This window comes from Cryptomeria japonica, chromosome 2 (assembly GCF_030272615.1).
Source record: "Cryptomeria japonica chromosome 2, Sugi_1.0, whole genome shotgun sequence".
Lineage (NCBI taxonomy): Eukaryota > Viridiplantae > Streptophyta > Pinopsida > Cupressales > Cupressaceae > Cryptomeria > Cryptomeria japonica.
The window spans coordinates 107,558,907-107,579,767 of record NC_081406.1 but is presented as its reverse complement, the minus strand read 5'-3'; the positions used below and the strand labels follow the sequence as shown (position 1 = coordinate 107,579,767).

The window sequence follows — 20,861 nt, the reverse complement described above, 5'->3', positions numbered from 1 at the left end:
TTTTACTGCAAATTGCTACCTCTAAAATCAAAATCTTTTCTCCTTCTCTAGTGCATGAGTTTTACAACAACAAGCCCTACTTCCACTATTCCCGTTAGACGAAGCCGTAGAATTAAGTCTTTCCGAGGTTTAACAACCGAGGAGATGGAACCTAATTTGAGTAGCCTTTTTAACAAGGACATGGGTAATTCCTCTAATCCTCCTAATGATGAAGAAGCTCTCCATGAGGTTTCTGTTGAACAACTTTCAAAATTGGATAATCAATTTGATGATTTTGACCAATGGATGTCTCATGAGTATCCCGATAGTCAAGCTCTTCCTTTAATTGAGGGTCTAAAACATATGCTTCAAAGTGATAAGAATGGAATTGATATCTTGCGTGGTATTGCACACATTGTGGATTCGAATGTGATGCCTATAAAGAGTTGTGCTGAAACTTTAGGTTATACACAACCTCCCACACAAGTCAATCATTCTATTCCTTTGACAACTCCTATTGCTAGCATACCTACCTTTACATCAAACGTCATGGCTACTTCTATACAAGACATTCCTCCTGTGATTACCAGTCATGGGGGCAATCCCTCTTCTTCAATTAACCCTCTTCCTTCATTCAATCCGATTTCTTCATACATTCCTTCAATGAGTGTTCCTATTACATCTTCACAAATGAACATGACGCAAGGGGGCAATTCATTCAACCATTCCATTCCTCCTTGTGTTCCTCCTATCCAATCATCCCCTATGGTTGACTATCATAGGGTCCCACCACCTTACTCTCTACCTTCTTTCAATAACATAACACCTCCATCCCAATCTAACACACCTAATATGAACTCTTCGACTGAAGCGACCATTAATAATCTTGCACAAACTGTCTCTTCTTTACAGCAACAAATTGCCTCTATGAATCAATCTAAGTTTAGTGTGCCCACATTTGATGTTGCGAGTCCACTTTCTCTTGACATTGTTTGAGCTATCCCTCCTAAACATGTTGAAATCCCGCATTTGGAACTTTATAATGGCAAAGGAGATCCTCTAACACATGTTAAGACTTTTCAAACAATCTGTACTGATTTTGCTTATGACCCAAGGTTGCTTGCGAAACTATTTACTAGAACATTAAGAGACAAAGCCCTACAATGGTATTGCTCGTTGCCTTCTTATTCTATTACTTCTTTTGAACAACTTGCAAATGCTTTCATTCAACAATTTCAAAACAATATAAGTCCTAAAGTTACTTTGATTGATTTAATGCATTGTAAACAAGGTGTTAAAGAAAAAGTGACTGATTTCATTGGTAGATATAAGCATTTGTATGCTCAAATTTCTTTTCCAATGCTTGATAATGATATTCAAAGAATCTTTATTTCTAATTTACAAAAAGATATTCGAGACAAACTTCTGTTTTCTGAGTTTACTTCTTTCCAACAGTTGTGTGCCACTCTTCACAATTATCAACTGACTGTGAGTCAAATGGAACAATCACATCCTATGGCTCCGAGTGATAAGGGTGATAGTAGTCAACAACCATTTGGGAAGTTTAAACCGAACAAATATTCCATCAAATTCAATGAAAACATCATCAACAACAATGTGAATGCAGCATCAGGTGTGCCTCCTATTTCTAAATTTTTCAAGAAAGAAAGAAAGTATACTCCTTTGAATGAATCATTGCATGGTATTATGAATAAGTTATTGGAACAAAATGTGCTTACTCTTCCTCCTATAAGACAAATTGATCCTGCAAAGATTACTTCACCTTATTTTGATCATAAAGCTTTTTGTCATTTTCATCGTCAGCCTGGTCATGATACTGAAAAATGTTTTTCTTTAAAGGGTAAAATTCAAGATTTGATTGATAATAATACTATCTCTATTTCTGGAGTGAATGATAAAGCCAACACATCTACATAGCTCCTCCTAACCAAAATCTTTAGATTTTTACTGATCCATTACCTTCTCATACTTCTCATACTTCTAATGTGATTGAGGCTAATGATTCCTCTCTCTCATCTGATGGTCTTGTGTCTATGACTCCGAATGTGATTAACTTTATAGAGCAGCAAGAAATCCCTAGAGAACCTTCCATCACATTTGATTCTAGTGAAACCATTAGAGCACCTGATGGTCCTTTATACGTAGTTGAAAAAGTCAAGAATACACCTTGCCGTGGAGTGCTTATTGACCCTTCGTGCATGGTTAATATTATTACTGAAGAATTTCTTTTTACTTTGCAATTGAATCAAGTGATCTATGATAAAACAGATGTGGTTGTGAAATTATTTGATGCATTTTCTTCTCCTGCAATTGGTTCTATTACATTACCTATTGAGGTCCATAACAAATCCCTTGATGTGAACTTTGCTATTATTCCATCTTCCGAACAATTTCGTGTGAAGCTTGGCTATCCTTGGCTATCTTCCATGAAGGCTATTGCTTCTCCTATTCACAAGTGTTTGAAATTTCCCCATAATGGTGAAGTTGTTACTGTCAATCATAGTCTCTTTAAACCAGCTGAAAGAACCTCTAGTGTTCCTATTGATTACTTTTGGCCTAAACAATTCCAATCTCTTCCCCCGTGAAGTGATCATCTTTTTAAATATTATCAAAAGTGGAAAACAGATATGATCCTATCTTTAAGTGAACGTAGAACACCTAAACTTGACATTCCTATCATTCTTGAGAAGGAAATTCTTCCTTTGAAAGATAAAACTAATGTCTTTCCTCAAGAAGATTCCCAACCCATCCCCATGGATGTGACTATGTCTATGCCTAATAAAACTTCTAAAAGTAGACCTATACCTCCTCGTCATGATGGACTTGGTCTTCTTCCTAAACCAAAAATTCCTCCTTTATATGGAGCAGTTCCTCCTCTTGCCTTTTATAGAGAAAAGAGACCTTCTTCTTCTCCTATTATCCAGCCTAAGAGACCACAACCTAAACACCCAAGTGATAAGGATGAGAACATTCCTCCTCCTCTATCCTCTCCACTTTCTACTAAGACCAGATGAAATCGTTCTGCATGTGAACGCCGACGAAAACATCATCTTAGGGCTCAAGCAGCTGCTTCTCAAAATTTACGATCTCCAAAAACATCTTCAACAAGCATTATTCCATTTTCTCCTCAGCCGGACATTGAGCCTAAATCTCCTAAACATAAGATGCATGATGGTCTTGATCCTGTGCGAGTTAAAGATCCTATTTCTATAAATCTTGATGATGATATAGATGAAAATGTTATTCATGATGAAAATGTTACTCCTCTTGCTTCTGATAGTGAATATGAACTTGTTGATGTTGATAACCATTTATCTAATGAATTTTCTAAAGCACTTATCCTAGCTCCTAGACAAGAACAACGTGGCTTGGAACATGAACATAGCCCTTGTTTGGATCTTGTGATAGCTCCATCTGCTGTGTTGGATGTTCCTCCTCTAGCGTGTTCCCTGCCTTCCCAAAACATTGATCAGTAAGATCGGGGGGTAGATGACATGCTAGACTAGTTACATTAGCATAGTAGATTCTCTCCCCCTCTCTTTTGTTACTTCTTCTATATGTTATTCTCATTCTTCTATTTGTCGTCCTTAGTGTTGTCTACTTGAGGACGATGCAAAGCATTGAGATCTCTTTGGTCTCTCTCATGTTGACTCAAAAGACACATGTGTTCCCTTCTTCTAGGTGACCTTCCTTGATTGGGGAATGAAGAACAATTATGCATACATACATATGATATATATACATGACTTATCATACAGCATACTGACCCCGAGGAAAGCGAAGTCACCTCGTGCTTTGTGTTTGTATCCTTGGGTTTATCTCACACTTGGGGGCTAAATCTTTGCGATAACGTGCTCCTTTCCCTTCTCCTTTCTTATGTGTATCACTATGTTAAAACAATCACCCCCGTTGAGGCATGTGCGATCGCTTTAACGTAGGGGGGCATACACCCTGTCTATCCTTTCAAGATACTTGAAAATTTCTTGGCGAACTTAGCTTTGCCTTGAAAATTTTTGGTATTTCTTTTGCATGACTCATAGTGAGGGAACCTTACTACTGACAGTCGTGGTTCTCCCTCGTGATCTTCCCTTTTACTTTGTCAATCGAAGTCGTAAGATCCTTAGTCCACTGGGGGCTTGGTGTATCTTGCCTCCTTGACGTGGTGAAAGTCTTTCAATGTTGTTTCCTTGTACTTTACCGGAAGTATGAGCTCACATACTCCCGCTAAAGTGGGGGCTAAATGTAGCGTCCTAAAATTGCGACACTTGCAATTTCGACTGCATTTTGGTCTTCACGATGGCGACGCAACACGCAACCTGAATGGAGACCCCGAAACTTGCTCACGACACTGAAAACTGCATTTCTCAAGCACCCTGGCCTGAACCTCCTTGCACCCTGCTGTCCCGGGAGGTGGGACCAGGGCGCCCAGCGCCCTGGTCCCTGGGTCCTATTTTGGGCCCAGTCTCCTAAGGAGATTGCGGGTCTTTTTGTTTGCAATTTGGAAATTATATTTCCTGGTCAGCCTAAGGTCGGGAAAATCAGTCTATCAGCCCTAATTGACAAGTATATAAACTACATTTTCTCTCTCATTTGATATATGAAGAGGATATGTGTACAAAGCGTGGAAACTATACTCAAGCATTCAAGCATTCAAGCAATTGATCATTTCAAGTCTCCATTCAAGGCTAAGTGTTGCATTCAAGTCAAGGATTCAACCATTGAAGAGGAGATCACTTACTACATGCTACTACAACATACAACAAACAACAACATCTAAACCTTCACACATAAGGATACAAACATCCTTAGAACAAGGTATTAGTACTTGTTTTACATTACAGTCATTTACAGCACTTGCTCATTTCTTGGTTAATTCCAAAACCGGGGTTTGACCTAAAGGCAAACCCCTAATCCCTAACCCCCCAATCGTCTTCACTTTTCTATGTGTAGGTTGCAGGTACGCGGCTGAGATTGAAGATCTGGAATCCCTGTGCAGAGACGAACGGATCCCCCTTCGTTTCGCGGATTTTTCGGAGCACCGTGGCGCCGGGTGCCATCCTCCCGACAACTTTTGCTCAAATTTACAGGACAGCGCCGTATCGACATTTTACTGCTAATTCTAGGTCCGCAGCTTCATCCTATAACCCAAACTCAGTTTATAAGCGAATCTTTATGGCTTTCTATGCATTCCTAGCTTAATTTCCTTAACAACATTCTTTACAAACGAGGGTAGCCTTGCTTTCCTAACCCTTGAAATTCATTTAGCATCCAATCTTACATTGTGTGGGATTGGATCTTATGAGTTTCAACCCCTCTTTTGAATGTAAAGTCTCTCCCTTAAGTGAAAACCATCGAATCCTAGCGAACCTCCCTTCTCTCTCCTCGGAGTTGGAAGAGGGGAGAGCAACTAGGGTTCGATCGCAATTTTCTGCTTTACAGATTAAAAAACAATTGTCAATAAAAATGCTAAAGAGGAAATTCTATCCATAAACGTGGGAGAATTTTCTCGTTTGTTGAACCTAGGGTTTGAAGCACAAAACTCAAACATCCACATTGACCTAGGAAAGCTGGCAAATAATTATGAGAGTTTCGATCCAAGTCACAAAAATTCATTTATCAAATCTCTAATAATGCATGGTATAGGTACTGGTACTCCGTTGGATCAGAATCATAAGCCTCCTTATGATTCTAACATTTTTGTTCCATGGGTTTAGGATACTATTTCCTTGCTAACATTTTGCTTGGGATTGGAAAATGATAGGGAAGTGGGTGCTCTCATTCTTGAAATGATTTTTGATATCCATTGTGTAACTTAGCCAGTAAGATATAATTTTGTTGAGCATGTTGTTCAATCCATGCAAAAACAATTACTAATGATCAAAAAAGGTTCTTGTAAGACATTTAGGTTCTCATCCTACTTGTGTTATCTCCTTCTATCCAAGTATCGTGCAATATTAGAGACCAACAATCTTCAAATTGTGAACTATAATCTTGATGAGAAGACTTGGAATAGAGAAAAGTGTCCAATATATGAATGGACACCAAAGATAAGGATGCATGATAACAGAAAGAACTACAACCATTTTGTAGACTTCTTTTTGGCACCAATGCATAGGGAAATTACTAGCACTCCAATGCCTAGATTGCCTGTGTCTGTAGAGATTGCATTAAACTTGGAAGTCAAATATAATTGGCTGACTGGTTCTTCATGGAAGAATACAATATGTTAAGGTTTTATGGATCAACAGTAAAACCATACATACTTCCAATACATGTGCTAGAGAGGGTATTTGTATTGGAATATGTACGACAGTAGGAGAGCACAGATAGGCACTTCCATGGTTAGCAAAAGAAGAGCATATTTCCTTCCTTTCCTTTCTCATGTGGAGGGTTTACATTTGAGAGAAAAGCATTCAATGTGGCACATGATTTTTTAATAGTTTTTAGCTTTGGTGATGAGGGTCTCTAGCAGTATGATCCAATCGGTGTAGTTCAAGCAAGGCTTAAGAAAAATGGGAGCTCTTCAACATTATGTCAACATGAAAGTAAACCATTGATAGATAAGCTTAGAAACATGGACTCCTAGGATGAAGTTAAAAAGAGATAGAGAAAATTGTTGTTGACAATAACATTTCAATAGAAGAAATGTCATCACAAATTATGGCGTTGCACACACAGAGGACAACAAAGGAGGGCCAGGGCATCCAAAATAGGAGGTCGTACAATTTCTACCAAAAATATGCCAATCCATCTAACAAATCTATTCCGAAAACAATTCTACAAGAATGTAAAGAAATTTATTGGACTCAAACCAAAATAAATGATTTTTGGACTGTGAGGAAGAATCTCGGAGAACCAAAGACCAGTACAAAATTTGAGACCATCGACGAGAATGAAGAGTTTAGCAAATTGTGGAATATGGAGCATCCCACAACAACACATGACAAGAATGAAGATGATAATGAGTATGAGGTTGAGCCTACTCCAACAACTACTACAGTCCCTAAATTATTAGGTGGAGTCAATGATTCCATGAAAGAAAAATATAGCAAACTGGCAAACATTGTGGAAAAAATGGGTTTTGAAGGTGGCAATCTAGGTCCTAGAGGAGAAGGCATTTGGTATCCACTTGAGGTAAAACTTCCATCAAATTTAAAATCAAAAGCTCCTGTTAAACCAGTCATTGGACTTGATCCTTCAGATTCATCACATAAAGGTACTACTCATTACCCTCAGGGTCCACCTACATTTGTTTTAGGTTCAAATCCACAACCACCACTACATCATGGTATTCTCATTGGTGGTCAATCAAGTGCCACTGCCACTAGTGGGGGATCTAGGGATAGTATTCCTATTAGTGTTCAGTCAAGTGCTACTATGATTGATGGGGTTGGCATGGATACTACTATTGAAACTAGTTGTCTTGGTGTTGGACAAGGGCAACAACAAAATATCTCTCGCAAGAGGCCACTAGTGGTAGAAACTCATACTATTCAGAACCCTATATCAAGTTCCACTGACACTACAAATCTATCATTTGCAGCTTCAGATTAGACCCCTCAAAAGATTATAAAATATACACATGAAAGTGACAGTGGGACAAGATCAATAATTGTTGTTGGTAATCCTAGTAACGCATTAGTTAAAACTAGAGGCATAGGTGGAACTAGAGCCTCTATTATTCCCATTTCACCTTTCAAACATTCAAATGCTTCAACAAGCCCAGTTTTTCAATTACGTGATTACTATGATAAATTTGAACACACAACAAATGCAAATAAAGAAAAAAAGAGAGCATTTCATAGGGTTGCCCTGACTGAAGTTTTAGATGAACAACCTGCAACAAACAAGGTATTTCCAACATATGACCCACACAAAGATATGATGGAGTTTATGGTTGTTATGAAACCAACTAAAGATAAAAATCCACCACACAGTCAGATAGATCCCTCTAAATTTCAAGTTAGCACCCTCCAAATGGATTTTTCCAAAGTACATAATGTGGAAAAAATTAGTGTGTCAAAAAGGACTAACGAAGTGGTCTACACTTCACTGCTAAAGTTAGAGAGAAAAAATAAATTGGAGAAACAAATAGAAAATTTACAAGTAGACCTAGCAAGTGAAAAATCAAAGAGGAAAGAAACAGATAACAAGTGCAATGATTTACAGAAAAAGGATAAAAAATTTAGGCTCTGTAGTAGAAATTGCAGAGCAAGAAAAGATGGATGTAGAATTGAAGGACTTGAGAGAAAAACTGGCTAAAAGTAGTAAAAAATTTGATGAGGAAAGAGACAGTTTTCAAAAATTATACAAAAGTTATGAGTTTGCTACTGCCGAAATAAGAAAAATACAAGACCTATTGGATCATGAGAAGGAAAAATCAAAACATTTGGAAAAGGAAGTAGAGGAAGACAAGAAAAAATGTGCACAAATGAAAGAAGACCTGCACAATGCAAATGATAAAATTAAAACTTCGAAGGATAGATTTAAAGATAATATGAAAAATACAACAAAGTATATACAAGAAAAAATTTGGGGACAAATAATGCAGAGTGACAAGTTGTGTGAATGGTTTGAATTGAATGAAAGTCTGGGAATAGTTTATATGAAAATCAAAGGGCACATTGAGAAGAGCATACATGTTTATTCAAAAGAGAATATGGAAAACCATATTTTGCAAGTAGTCTATAGTACCAATGACAACTATTTGGCATCTAAGGGAATTAAGAGCCATATTGATGCCACAGTTAAGACATCATCTATCCTTCAAAAATGCCAAAAACTAAGGGAAACATCAAAAGTTATGGATAAATGTGGCAAAAAGATATTGAAGCTGCAAGAAAAGACAACTACTTTGATTAAACTTGGTTTGCCTAAGACTATTGACCCATCAAATAAATTCATTGGAAAATAATCTTGCAAAACAAACATGGAGATAAAAATGAAGTCTGAGTTAGGCTTGCTTCCTAAGAACACAACTCCCCAAAGCGTTCTAGAATTCATCAAACCATTTACAACTATGAATGGAGTATTGGGTGAAACAGTGATGTCAAGTCACTCTTCTAAATATAGATTGTTGATGAAGTTGCAGTTGACTTTCCATAGTTTAAATAATATTGACCTTCCATTAGACGAAGAGTGGAGCACCCTACAAAAACTGGCACGTAAATCGTAAGAATCATAGTATGTATTGCACAGTTTTCTGCTTTTAGTCTTAATTTCAAGGTTTTATATTTTTTCTGTTTGGAAGTTGGCATCAGTTGAAATAACTATTTTTTGTGAACAAGAAAAAACTAGCACTCGCTATTGCTAATCCAGCCTAGGAATATATGATGCACAGTGCAAACCTTTAGCCTATAAATTTGTATTCTCAAATTCTCCCAAGTTTTAACATTTTTGCATTTCTCTATTTTTGATTACTAGGTTTTGGGCACTACTATTATCTATATTTAATTTTTCATGGATTGAATTAATATTAAATTTGAACTCAGTTTTTTGAACCTGAGACATCAGTCATGTGGCAGTTGTTAAATTGCTAATTTGGTCTGTGATGGCCATGTAAAACTAAATTTGTACTAAAGCTTGAGTTTGGGATTTTGATGTTGAGTCTTCACATGTTGCAAATCAAGTTGAAGTTGTTGTTTCTCCCTTGTTTCTATAAAAGGGAATTCGGGGTCATTTGCAAAAACGTTGTATTGATTTTTGCATGGAGAATCACACAAAGTGGTGTATTGAAAGAATTGTATCATATGGATATATTTTAAAAGAATTAATGAAAATCTAACTTCTCAAACATGTCTAAATAAACATCTCTGTATCAATAAACACATAATGGTCTTTTATTATGCTATTTTGAATTTGGAAATAGAAAGTTGAAAAATACAATTACAAATCAATATTAAATTCTAATTGCAAAAAGTTGAGACTCATAAAATATCATCAAGTTATCAACCATAATAATATGCTTTTGTAATATGAATGATGAGATACAATAATAAGATTAATAAATACCAATCTCTTATAGTTGCCATTCATCCTCATCAAATTCAGAGCTTTCTTGATTCTTGTCTGTGTTTTCTTCACTTTGAGTTTGCATACCTTTGTTGAACTGCATCTCAATGCTACCAATAGGTCCAGTACACGAGTCAATAGTCCCACTAGCAATTTGGTTTGAAGTGTTGCCTAAACCTCTTCTTTCACATTTGGACCTCCAGATTTGCTGTGCCCTATCATAAGGAAAAGTGTGGACATCATATCTAGATGTATAGAGCCTCAAGCAATTTTCCAAATTTTTGTCTAGTTTGTTTCTTAGCTTTGATTTTAGGAACCCCAAAGCACTAAAAAACTATCTCATCTTCCACCGAACCCAATATCATGGTAAGACATAAATCAACAAGCTTCAAATATTCTAGCATTGAATCATGCAACGCTACGTTCTTAGCTGTACATTTCCAAAACCTTGTTATTGATCCCTTTTTGCGAGGGTTCTCCAAATTGTGCCATATTGTTCCCTCATAGTGTATACAAAATGAGATGATTTCTCTCTATGATGAGTTTCATCTAATATTCCATTTATAGTTACTCCATTCAATTCTCTGGATATGCAAAATTGTTTTATCAAAGTCAGTTGAGGCTCCAATATTGAGGAAACACAATAGACATGGCTTCGAGTAGGTTGTCAGGAGGGAATCTTCTTCTAATTTGTGAGGAAAGATCATAGGTAATTTTCTTCATAGAAGTAGTTATAGAATCAACAATCTTGTCAAAATCTTCCCTTGTAACTCTTGGTAGTTGCTTCCTAGGGCGCTTTCCTGGTTCCTCGGGGTCGACCGTGGCATAGAAGTGCATTGGTATCTCAACTCGCCATACATTGGCACATACCTCCCCGTTTGCACCAATTTGTAAGAAGTTATCAGGATTGTTCAAATTTGTGAGTGTCCGCCACTTAACAAATTTTTCATCAGATAGTGTTGGTTGATTTCGATAGAGATTGTCGAGGGTCATGCATGCCATCTTACGCAGCATAGCATATTCTGCAATATACAAAGCTCTTTTTTGGGCATCCTCCATAATATTCCTCATTTCCTCTAGCATTGGTAGAAAAGCTACTAAAGTTAAGAGTGTCTCTAGATTACTTAACCTCTAAAGAAGGTCAGGAAATTTTGGTTGATCTGATTCGTCATGAGTTGTGTGAAATAGTCCAATCAAGGATGAATATTCTAAAAAAAATCGATGTGCTGGACAATCCAAAGAGATTCATCTTGTATCATTATCCTTGAGAAGCTTATCCCATCAGTTATTCCATCAACAAAGTGTTGAAATTTTATAAATTGCTTGGGACTTCGACAAAAGTGTGAGTAGCTCTCTTTGATTAAAATTTCAATTTTTTTTACCGAAGCATACTTTCTCACAATTCCAAAAACTAGATTCATTATGTGATCCATGCAGTGAATTGCATTAATGTACGGTGCAAATCATGTTTCAATATTTATACAAAGACCATTCCTGTGACCTTGCATTACTGAAACTCCATTTTCTCCAACACAAACCAATTTTTTGGCAACCGTCATGTCATCCATACCTCCATATTCAATTAAAATTTTCTTTACTAGTTGAAATAATTTTTTTGTTGTCACACTCTCCTTCATTTTAGCAACAGATAGTAGATGAGGATGGCGGGCACGATTCTATACAGTATAAACATGCATGCATACCCATGAAGTATTGTCTACTGTCGTAACTTCATTCAAAGAAAATGCAATAAAGTTTGTCTCTCTTATTTTTTCCTTTACATCTTCTAGCATAAAATGCAATAAAGTTTGTCTCTCTTATTATAACACATCAAAAATATGATCGCTCACCTTTAGGTCACTAGCAGTTGCTAATGTAGTCAACATCAATGATTTTCCTTGGTCTGAAACTTTGCTATTGATCAGAATTCAGAGCCTAGAACCCACCAGATTGTGTAGAGATAGATTTGATCTTTGAATGTATTTATACCAATCCTTATATGGAAAATTCTATGGGAATTTTATATGGTATACAAATATTTGGTGAATCCCGCGTAACTATAACAAGACTTATGTAATTTTTGAGGCAATTATGGGTTGTCCAAATAATTGGCAAAAGTTGGGGTGAATGGAGACACACGTCGGTATAATGTCAGGCAAATTGAGTCCTCCTAGCTAACAAATCTTCATATTCCTATAGGTGAATTATGGTCATCTATTAAGGCAACCTCGGAGAGTGTAGGCGAAAAAATTAAATTTACTGTGCGTCCATCGTATATTGTATTGGAATAATCCTCGCATAGAAAAATTTAATTACATACAACATATGATGATCGGGCCATGAATTTGATGGAAATTGATAATTTTCTAGCGACATGGCCACCCCTAGTCAGTATAAAATATTCGCCATTTCCCAGGTCGCCGACGTGAAAAATTCGCCATTGGCGAATATTCACCACTAAAGTAATCTCTGGTGGCAGAGTTGTTGCCTCCCTCTCCCCTACATGGTATCATCTTTTGGTTGATCATAGATGTGACCCAAATAATAGAGTGGTATTGGGCCCTTTTCCATATGTGTAATTATTAATTTGAAGTAATTAATGTCTATTCCTTTGATGATGCCATCGAAAGATTGAACCTTTGGTGTTACATATTTAATTTGATGCCAACCACCACTTTGGTTGTGCATGAGGAAGTTTTTATATGATTCAATTGCCCCAAAGTAAATGTGAAACTCTTCCTATATGCTTGGCAACTTGAAAAAGGGATGCTTGGTTCTACACATGTCATACATTGAGTCTTTTCAACCGTAACTCTGACTTTCACATAGGTCAATCACCTTGGTACACATGGACCAAATTGAAAGACATGGTTGAGAGAGTTTTAAAATGATTTGATTGTACCATAATTTTGATACAATCCCTCTTTACTTTTGCTAATTGTCATTCCTTACCCATCAAACCATTAGTGGATGTTTTCTTGTCTCACCACTTCTCTATATGATTTAATAGTGAATATAAATTGTGCCTTCTTAAGCTATGAAGGGTCAATTCTTCCTTAATATGGCTTTGCTTACTCACAAGGCCACATCCGCTCATGTCCAACATGTCAAGAATATTGACCAATACCCCTTACATGATATTATTTTGATCAAGCGGAGGAATGTTGTCATAATTATTATTGCTAGTTTCTTCATATTTTAGGGTTTAAATTGGCCTTCTACCATTGCTTCTCATATGATGCTAAAATTAGGATGCTTTTCAAGTAGTCATCACCTCAGAATCTCAATTGTTTGATCCTATTGCCCAACTTTGGCTTTCTCAACTATACCTACAATGAAAATTGTAGATGCAGATTATACCCACAATTCTCAAATCAATTCCAAATTATAGTAGCTCAAAATTAGTAACAAGGTTTCAAAGGAGTTTTTCTAGGCTTTATGTGCATGCCATACCTCTCATACTATAAGACAATTCATGGAGGTCATCAAATCCTTCATGGATCACCAAATATTCTCTAAGCTTTTGTTGGACATTACTAAATTATCTTTGTGGCCCAAGATAATACTTATAGAGGGTATCTTGGATTGTAGCAATATGTCAAGGGTATCTTTTGTTAGCTATCCGATGCTCAATGCATTTTTTGCGATCACTTATTTTCTTAAGATGACCTTGAAGAAGTTGTTTCTCCAAGTGTAGTGAAAAATCTCCTAACTTTGACAAATTCCCCTATTATTTTTACAAAGACTTTTAGGACACTATTGTTAGTGATCTCCATAAGGATTTTCTACAATCCATGTATACTGGGTCATTAGGAAATTTTATTGACAAAGACAATATTAAATTAATACCTAAAACTAGAGATCTAGAGGGCATTAATAATTGACACCCTATACTTCTATTGAATGTCTCCTATGCATACCGACTCACTAGGAAATTTGATTAATGAAGGAAATATTAAATTCATACCTAAAAATAGGGATTTGGAGGACATCAATAATTGGCACTCTATCACTATGTTGAGTGTCTCTTATGCATATTGGGTCATTAGGAAATTTGATTAGAAAAGCAAATATTACATTCATACCTAAAACTAGAGATCTAGAGGACATAAATAATTGGCATCCTATCACTCCGTCGAATGTCTCCTATAAGGTCATTCCCAAAGAATTTGCTCTCAAGCTATGCTCAATGTTACAACTTTTTTTAAGACCTAAACAAACAAGATTCATCAAATCTTGGTATATCCTAAACAACATTATAGTGTTCAAGGAATAAAATGGGGTTAGCATTCTCAATAGCCTTCTATTTTCATCAAAATCATTTTTTTTAAGACTATGACCACATAGAAATCCCCTTCATTCTTGCCATGCTACAAAACCTTGGTTTTGACCTTTCTTCAATCATTTTTGGTACTCTTTGTCAATGCCTCAACATGAATTACCATCTTATATCAACAATATTAATTTTGTGGCACAAGGAATGCTTGATAATTGAGGGTAAATTCTTAATAATCATAATATTATACATGTTCCAATACATACAAGAAGGGAACAATTACAGGGTAATTATAGAATTTTGTGTAGGATGTTGTAATTAGAATAATTATGTAAGAATAATGTAATATGTGCCAACATTTCCCCCTTATTACATTGTTCTTTCAAATATACCTTTGTAAACACAAACTTCACCTTGCCAAGGGATACCTCTTAAGATTTAGACCACAAAACTTGTGATTACGTAAAATAAATACATGTTTTTGAGAAGAAATTCTGTTGGGAAAATAGGTGTTGCACACCTTGCATAATAATGTTCATAATTGTAATATTTATTTATTATGTGAGTTTCTCATAGACATGTAATGTATTATTTATTCATTTGATGTTGCATATGGGTGTGTAACATATAGAGATTCCTTGGGAATATTATCAGGGCCACTTGATGAGTTGTATTGTAACATTGTAACATTATATTGTATTTATTTAATATTAGGGAAATATATTTAAAAAGAGAAAACTTAATACCCAATATTAAATGCGGGGTCAAGGTGTAGTTAGCACATATTTTTTTCACATGGTTTTGTGGCACACAGTTTTACATTACCACTACTTGTTTTTGTGTGAGCTTTTGTCTCTAAAAGAAAGCATATGTTTAGTGGTTAAGTTTGGCCAATGGTTTTGAGCTATCATTATATTGAGTCCTTTAGAGGATTGCATTTTTAAGAAAGACATAGGATGTGTGGATTAATGCTTGGACACATGGGAATGCATTGGAGGGCTTGATGTTTAAGATGTATTCATTGTAACTCTATGTTGTCTTATGGCTAAATAATATAATGGAGTATGGATGCTTTTGGAGTTTGGGTTTTTCCCTCACGAGGGTTTTCCTAGGATATATCTTGTGTTATCTTTTGGATTGTCTATTTTGATCTTTACATTATGGTGATTCTATAAGATTTTATGCATTCTTTTCTCTCATGGGTTATGTAGGAAATAAATTATTTTTTATAAAGATAAATGGGTTTTACATGGACCCGAAACCAAAAGTTTTACATAAACCAATCATCAGCCAAACAGACGTGAACCAACATCAAAATAGGGGAGCACCCCCAAACAATCACGAAAGCAAAAGAGATGTAGACTAACAAGACAAAACAAAAGAAAAACCCTCAATTAAGAGAGTGCATCAGATCCTTGTTCTTCTAGATGGAAAACTTGTTGATTTCCTCTAGCTCCTCCATAATGAATCTGGAGGTACCCTTGTTGCTGCTCCTGCTTCTGGTTCTGGAACTAGGACCAGTGGTTTTGTTGTCTCCAGTAGCCATATCTTCCCCTCTAAGATCTTTCACCGATTCACTGTGGTAGGATCTATAATCAACAACCATGGCATTGATCTTTTCAAGCCCCTTTATACTGTTATTCATGGTTTCTTTGCTTATGTCAACCATGTTCTTGAGGCTTTTCTTTATCTCCACCATAGACTGTACCACCTTTTCAATTATTTATTCATGATTGCATTTCATCACCTCGACATCCTGGGAGAGCTTTTGGGTCATAATCATGAGTTTCTCGGATTTGCTGGGCTCAGGTGAAGAAGTGAATATTTTAATAATCTCTTTAACCCCCACTTTAAGGGTATTAATTTCTCTCTCCACCCACTTCCAGTAGCTCTCCTAGCTTCTGGTAGCTTCCATAACTAGGTTCATTAGATTACCAGTCCTCTGTATCCCACTGTTGTCTTCTTTGGCCATGGTACCCTTTTTTTCTTTCAGGACATTGATGGGGATGCCCAATTTTATTTCCTGATCCAAATTCTTCAGACCATAGTCCTTAGCTACCAGCTTCTTTTTTTAAGAGAGGGGCTCGGCCTTAGAAATCAGTTTGCTGGTGGTTTTGTATTTTTTGGCCACCCATCTAGGAGGATTCTTACTGCTAAACGTCCCAGGGGTGACCATCATCTCCCCTTCTTCTGCAGGATTATAATCAGGGTCATTAAGAGGAATGGCACCCCCACTATCCTGCAAATCCATATCCGAGTCAGAGACATCTTGGATATTAGTCTGTTGGCCAGTCTCAGTTAGAGAGGGCACAATTTCAAGGGACTTAGCGTACTCCATGATGAGCACAATAAGCCCTTCGTGGAGAATAGGGTTGTTTGGATTTTCCAAATGTTTTTCCAAGCTATTTTCTAAAGAGGAGGCCAGATAGAAAGGAACATAAATGATTTTACCATGCCTAAAATGATTGGAAAAGATGTTGGCATATCTACCATCGAGCGTAATATACCTCATGATTAACTCAGCCATGTCTTCCTAGGGAGCCATAAGATCTATCTTGTTGTAGCCTCCATCAGCCATCTTGGTGACTCTAGAGTGCTCCTTGCCTTTGTCAGAGAAACTCATCAAGTCCTCCTCCCCAATTTTCCTATCCCTATAAAATCTTTTTCTAGTCATCGCTAGACCAGTGACCGTCGCCACCAAGGTTTCATCAATCTGATACTCGGCTCAATAAGCCCTCAGGTTCCCTTTTTTTATGAAGTCGATCCAGGAAGGGGATGATTCCCCCATCAACAACTTCCTGCCACACATCCTTGTTTTCAAAACCATTTCTCGCAAGTAGATGGTTCTTGCTTGTTATTGTCCCCACCCATTATGCTCCTGGTTGCCGAATAACAAAAAATGGGCCACACCAGAAAAGGCTCCAAACAGTCACACGAAATGGGCCACACCAAAAAAGTCTCCAAATAGTAGCAAAAAATGGGCCACACAATAAGATAGAAAATCCAAGCACCAAGGAAGTTTCTAGATCTTTAGTTAGGGAAAACAAAAAAGAGCCATTTCCCCATCAACTCTATCAAATCATGATGAAAGATCATTGATTAACACAGGTGGGCGTAATCATCATTGGCCAGCTCGCATAGGTTTTTGGGGAAAGAATCCCTACTACTCCACCATTTGGTCACCACATATCCCACCACCGGATTGGCCAATAGATCCATTACTTTATTTCCTTCCCGGTGTACGTGCGAGATTTTGAAATCTGCCAACTCAGTTATTACATCATGACAATCCTTGATCAGATTAGTTGTCATCCAGCTAGGATCCGTGAGTCCACTCAGATAGTTGATAGTGTTTAGCAAGTCAGACTCCAACCAAACTTTAGTAAAGCCTTCTTTTTTTGCCATGTGTAACCTAATGTGGGTAATGTTGGCTTCCGCATAGTGGTTTAAAGCATTATTTCCTAACAATTTATTGTTAGTATGTGGGTTTAAAGCATTATTTCCTAACAATTTATTTGAAGAGATAGATCCTAAATAAAATGGAACTTCATCTTGAGATACCTCATAGCCCTCATAAAAGTGTATCTCCAAGATCAATTCTTAATATCTCAATCTTAATTCTTAAATTACTCTTAAATTAGAGACACTAAATTATTTGAAAATAATCCATATTGAGGTCTACAAACATAGGTCTCCATCATCTTGTCTCTAACCCTCATAAGGGTTTTGATTATCGATCATGGTCTTGTGAATTCTTTGATAAACAATCCATATTGAGTTCAACACCAAACCCCTTGTGTACCCAAAAATTAAACTCAACAATACATGTATTCTTTAGAAACTATCAACATCAAAAAGAAAATCTGAAGGAAAGAAAGAAAGGAAAGTAGAAAATAATTCTCATGAAAAACACCATCTCAAAGAGAAGCCTACATGAGATGATGGAAAATCCTCTATCCTTCAATGCCTCCAGCCCCCAGCCTCCTCAATGACTTTGTTACACTTTGTCCATTTGAAGTTTCAAACAAGTCTTTGGAGGCCTCATCCTCATAGTGAGAATTGTAAAAGGATGTTTCAAATCTAGTAAACCTTGTCATTCTAATTTTTGTGTAATTGTGGCCATAATAACATGCAAGATCAAGCTCATTATTCTTATCAAAAAAATATTTCCACTCCAAAGATCTTCGTAAAGCAAACAAGGTTGTATCTCAATCCCCTTATGAAATATCCTAGCTTTATGCATCATGACAAGCTTTCTTCCAAAAGTGTCATATGGCTCAACCTAATGCAACATGCTCATTGTTTCTTTGTTCATATCATTAAGGATCTTCCTCAATTATAGTAGTTTCATAAACATTCTTGTCTTGTCATATAAAGTAGAAACCCCATGCACAAAAACAATCCAGTATGAACTCTTTATTATGTAAGGACCTCCATCATTTCAATTAACATAAATCACTAGATTCATAAATTCAAGCATAATTTAAATGAAAATGCATACATACACAATCCTATGAAGAAAACTTTGGATGTAGATATTAACTCCCTTATCTATCCTTTAGTTTCATGCATAAAATGTCTATTCATTAATGCAATACAATATCCTACAAGATTAACATTTTCCTTTATATTGAAAAAGCCATATTAATAATACCATTGTATTATAAGTGAAACAAAAATTGCCATTAGTGATTAAAGCTATAGTCACATTACAATACTATTAGCCACTATTATATAGAATAAAATTGCATAGTTTGGACTACTTACATAAAAAATACTAATGCCTACTTTTTTCTTAAAAATAATATACTTTAAAGTATTATTCCTTATTAACAATAGAATATGACACTATATAGTTATGAATATATACAAATATTACTCCATAATTTTGGTATACTTAGGCCTCCATACTCCTAAAGAGTGGTTAATTATTTCAATATTAACAAATAGTATCCTTGACATGGATTTCCGGTCCACTTACTTAATCGAGTTCAATCATCTATAATGACATATCCACAAAACAAAACATAATCATGCTATATGTCTACTGGTTAGGGGATGTCTTCAATTTCAAGAGTGAAGCGTCTATTAAATAAAAAATAAATATATGATTCTAATTATATCCTACTTCACATTCTCTTCTACTATTCAAAAAGCTAAAAAGAGCTCTTCAATTTAGAAGATTTTAAATCATAATTCAAATGGCTCATATTACCTTTAATCCAAGCACAATTCTAGTGAACTTTAGCAATTCTTATCAGACCTAAACGAAGGGGATGTCTTCAATTTCAAGAGTGAAGCGTCTATTAAATAAAAAATAAATATATGATTCTAATTATATCCTACTTCACATTCTCTTCTATTATTCAAAAAGCTAAAAAGAGCTCTTCAATTTAGAAGATTTTAAATCATAATTCAAATGGCTCATATTACCTTTAATCCAAGCACAATTCTAGTGAACTTTAGCAATTCTTATCAGACCTAAACGAAGGGGATAGTTATAATCCAAAGCTTATTTAGCCAAGTGATTAGTAGAGTAAGTAAATTTCATAATGCAAATAATAACTCAATGAATTTAATTCTAGATCTAAGCTTATTCTACATGCATGTGTAAGGGGGGATGGCTTCAACAACACACGCTAAGTGTTGGTTGCTTAGCGTGGCTGGTGTGGGGCCCATTGAATCCATTGCTTCACTCACTGCTGTTTCTATTTCCCCCAAATAGTCCTGTAAACTGTAATAGTTAGCAGTCAAGCACCCAATTCCCACCCATAAGACCAACTAAACCAAATTCAAATTGCAATTGTCGCCCTACATAAGTTAATGATGTGGTTCTTCATCCGGTCAAACACAGGTTGTCAAGAATCTATTATCAACAATGAATGGAGTCGTCACAGACATAAAAGAGTTTTTAATGAGAAATCCAAACATTCATGGGGATTCGACACTAGAACAAAGAACATAGTGAAACTCTTTGGCTACTGCTCACAAAGTCTGTTAATGGAGATGGGCACAACAGATTAGGGTTTTGTTAAGTGAAGAGATGATGAATAATGGAGGAGATGACATTTTTGTAAAGGATATGCTGGATGGGAGATTAGAGTAATTGTCGATAAGATGTATTTGCTAAAGATGGCATTTGAGCTGGCCTCAATGCTTACGACCTCTTGGTAGGACTTTTAGTTGGCCTCAATGCTTACAGCCTCTTCACATATAATTCTTCTGTGCAATTGGAACAAGAGAGTTGGGCTTCTATGTCAATGGATTTCAAGGATAGATCCGCAGGAAAATACAAAGATTTCTTTGCAACACACTGACGAATTGCGAGTTATTCTGACAGGCTTTGGCTATTCCATTCGCTGAAAAAATTATGTTCGTCCTCAAGATTGCATTTTTATTCCTGATCAATGTTAATCTCCCACTTTTGCCTTTGTTTGATGAGTTTTTCAGTGGACATGAGGGATTTTACTCCATTGATATTCATTGCATTTTGGGTTTGTATCTCAATGTTCTCTCTTTATATTTCATATACTTTTGGAGGGACAAAAAGAGAAGTCATTTTCGATGAGGGCCA

At 36.1% G+C, this 20,861-nt stretch overlaps 1 protein-coding gene across 1 annotated transcript in view; it reads right to left on the bottom strand.

Moving 5' to 3' along the window:
- LOC131859402 (heat shock 70 kDa protein 18-like) overlaps positions 1 to 20,861 on the bottom strand; it is an 87,841-nt gene that overhangs the window by 12,049 nt on the left and 54,931 nt on the right. Inside the window, exon 2 of the mRNA XM_059213097.1 lies at positions 3,663 to 3,677. Coding sequence (XP_059069080.1) covers positions 3,663 to 3,677 — 15 coding nt within the window. The remainder of the gene's footprint in view (positions 1 to 3,662; positions 3,678 to 20,861) is intronic.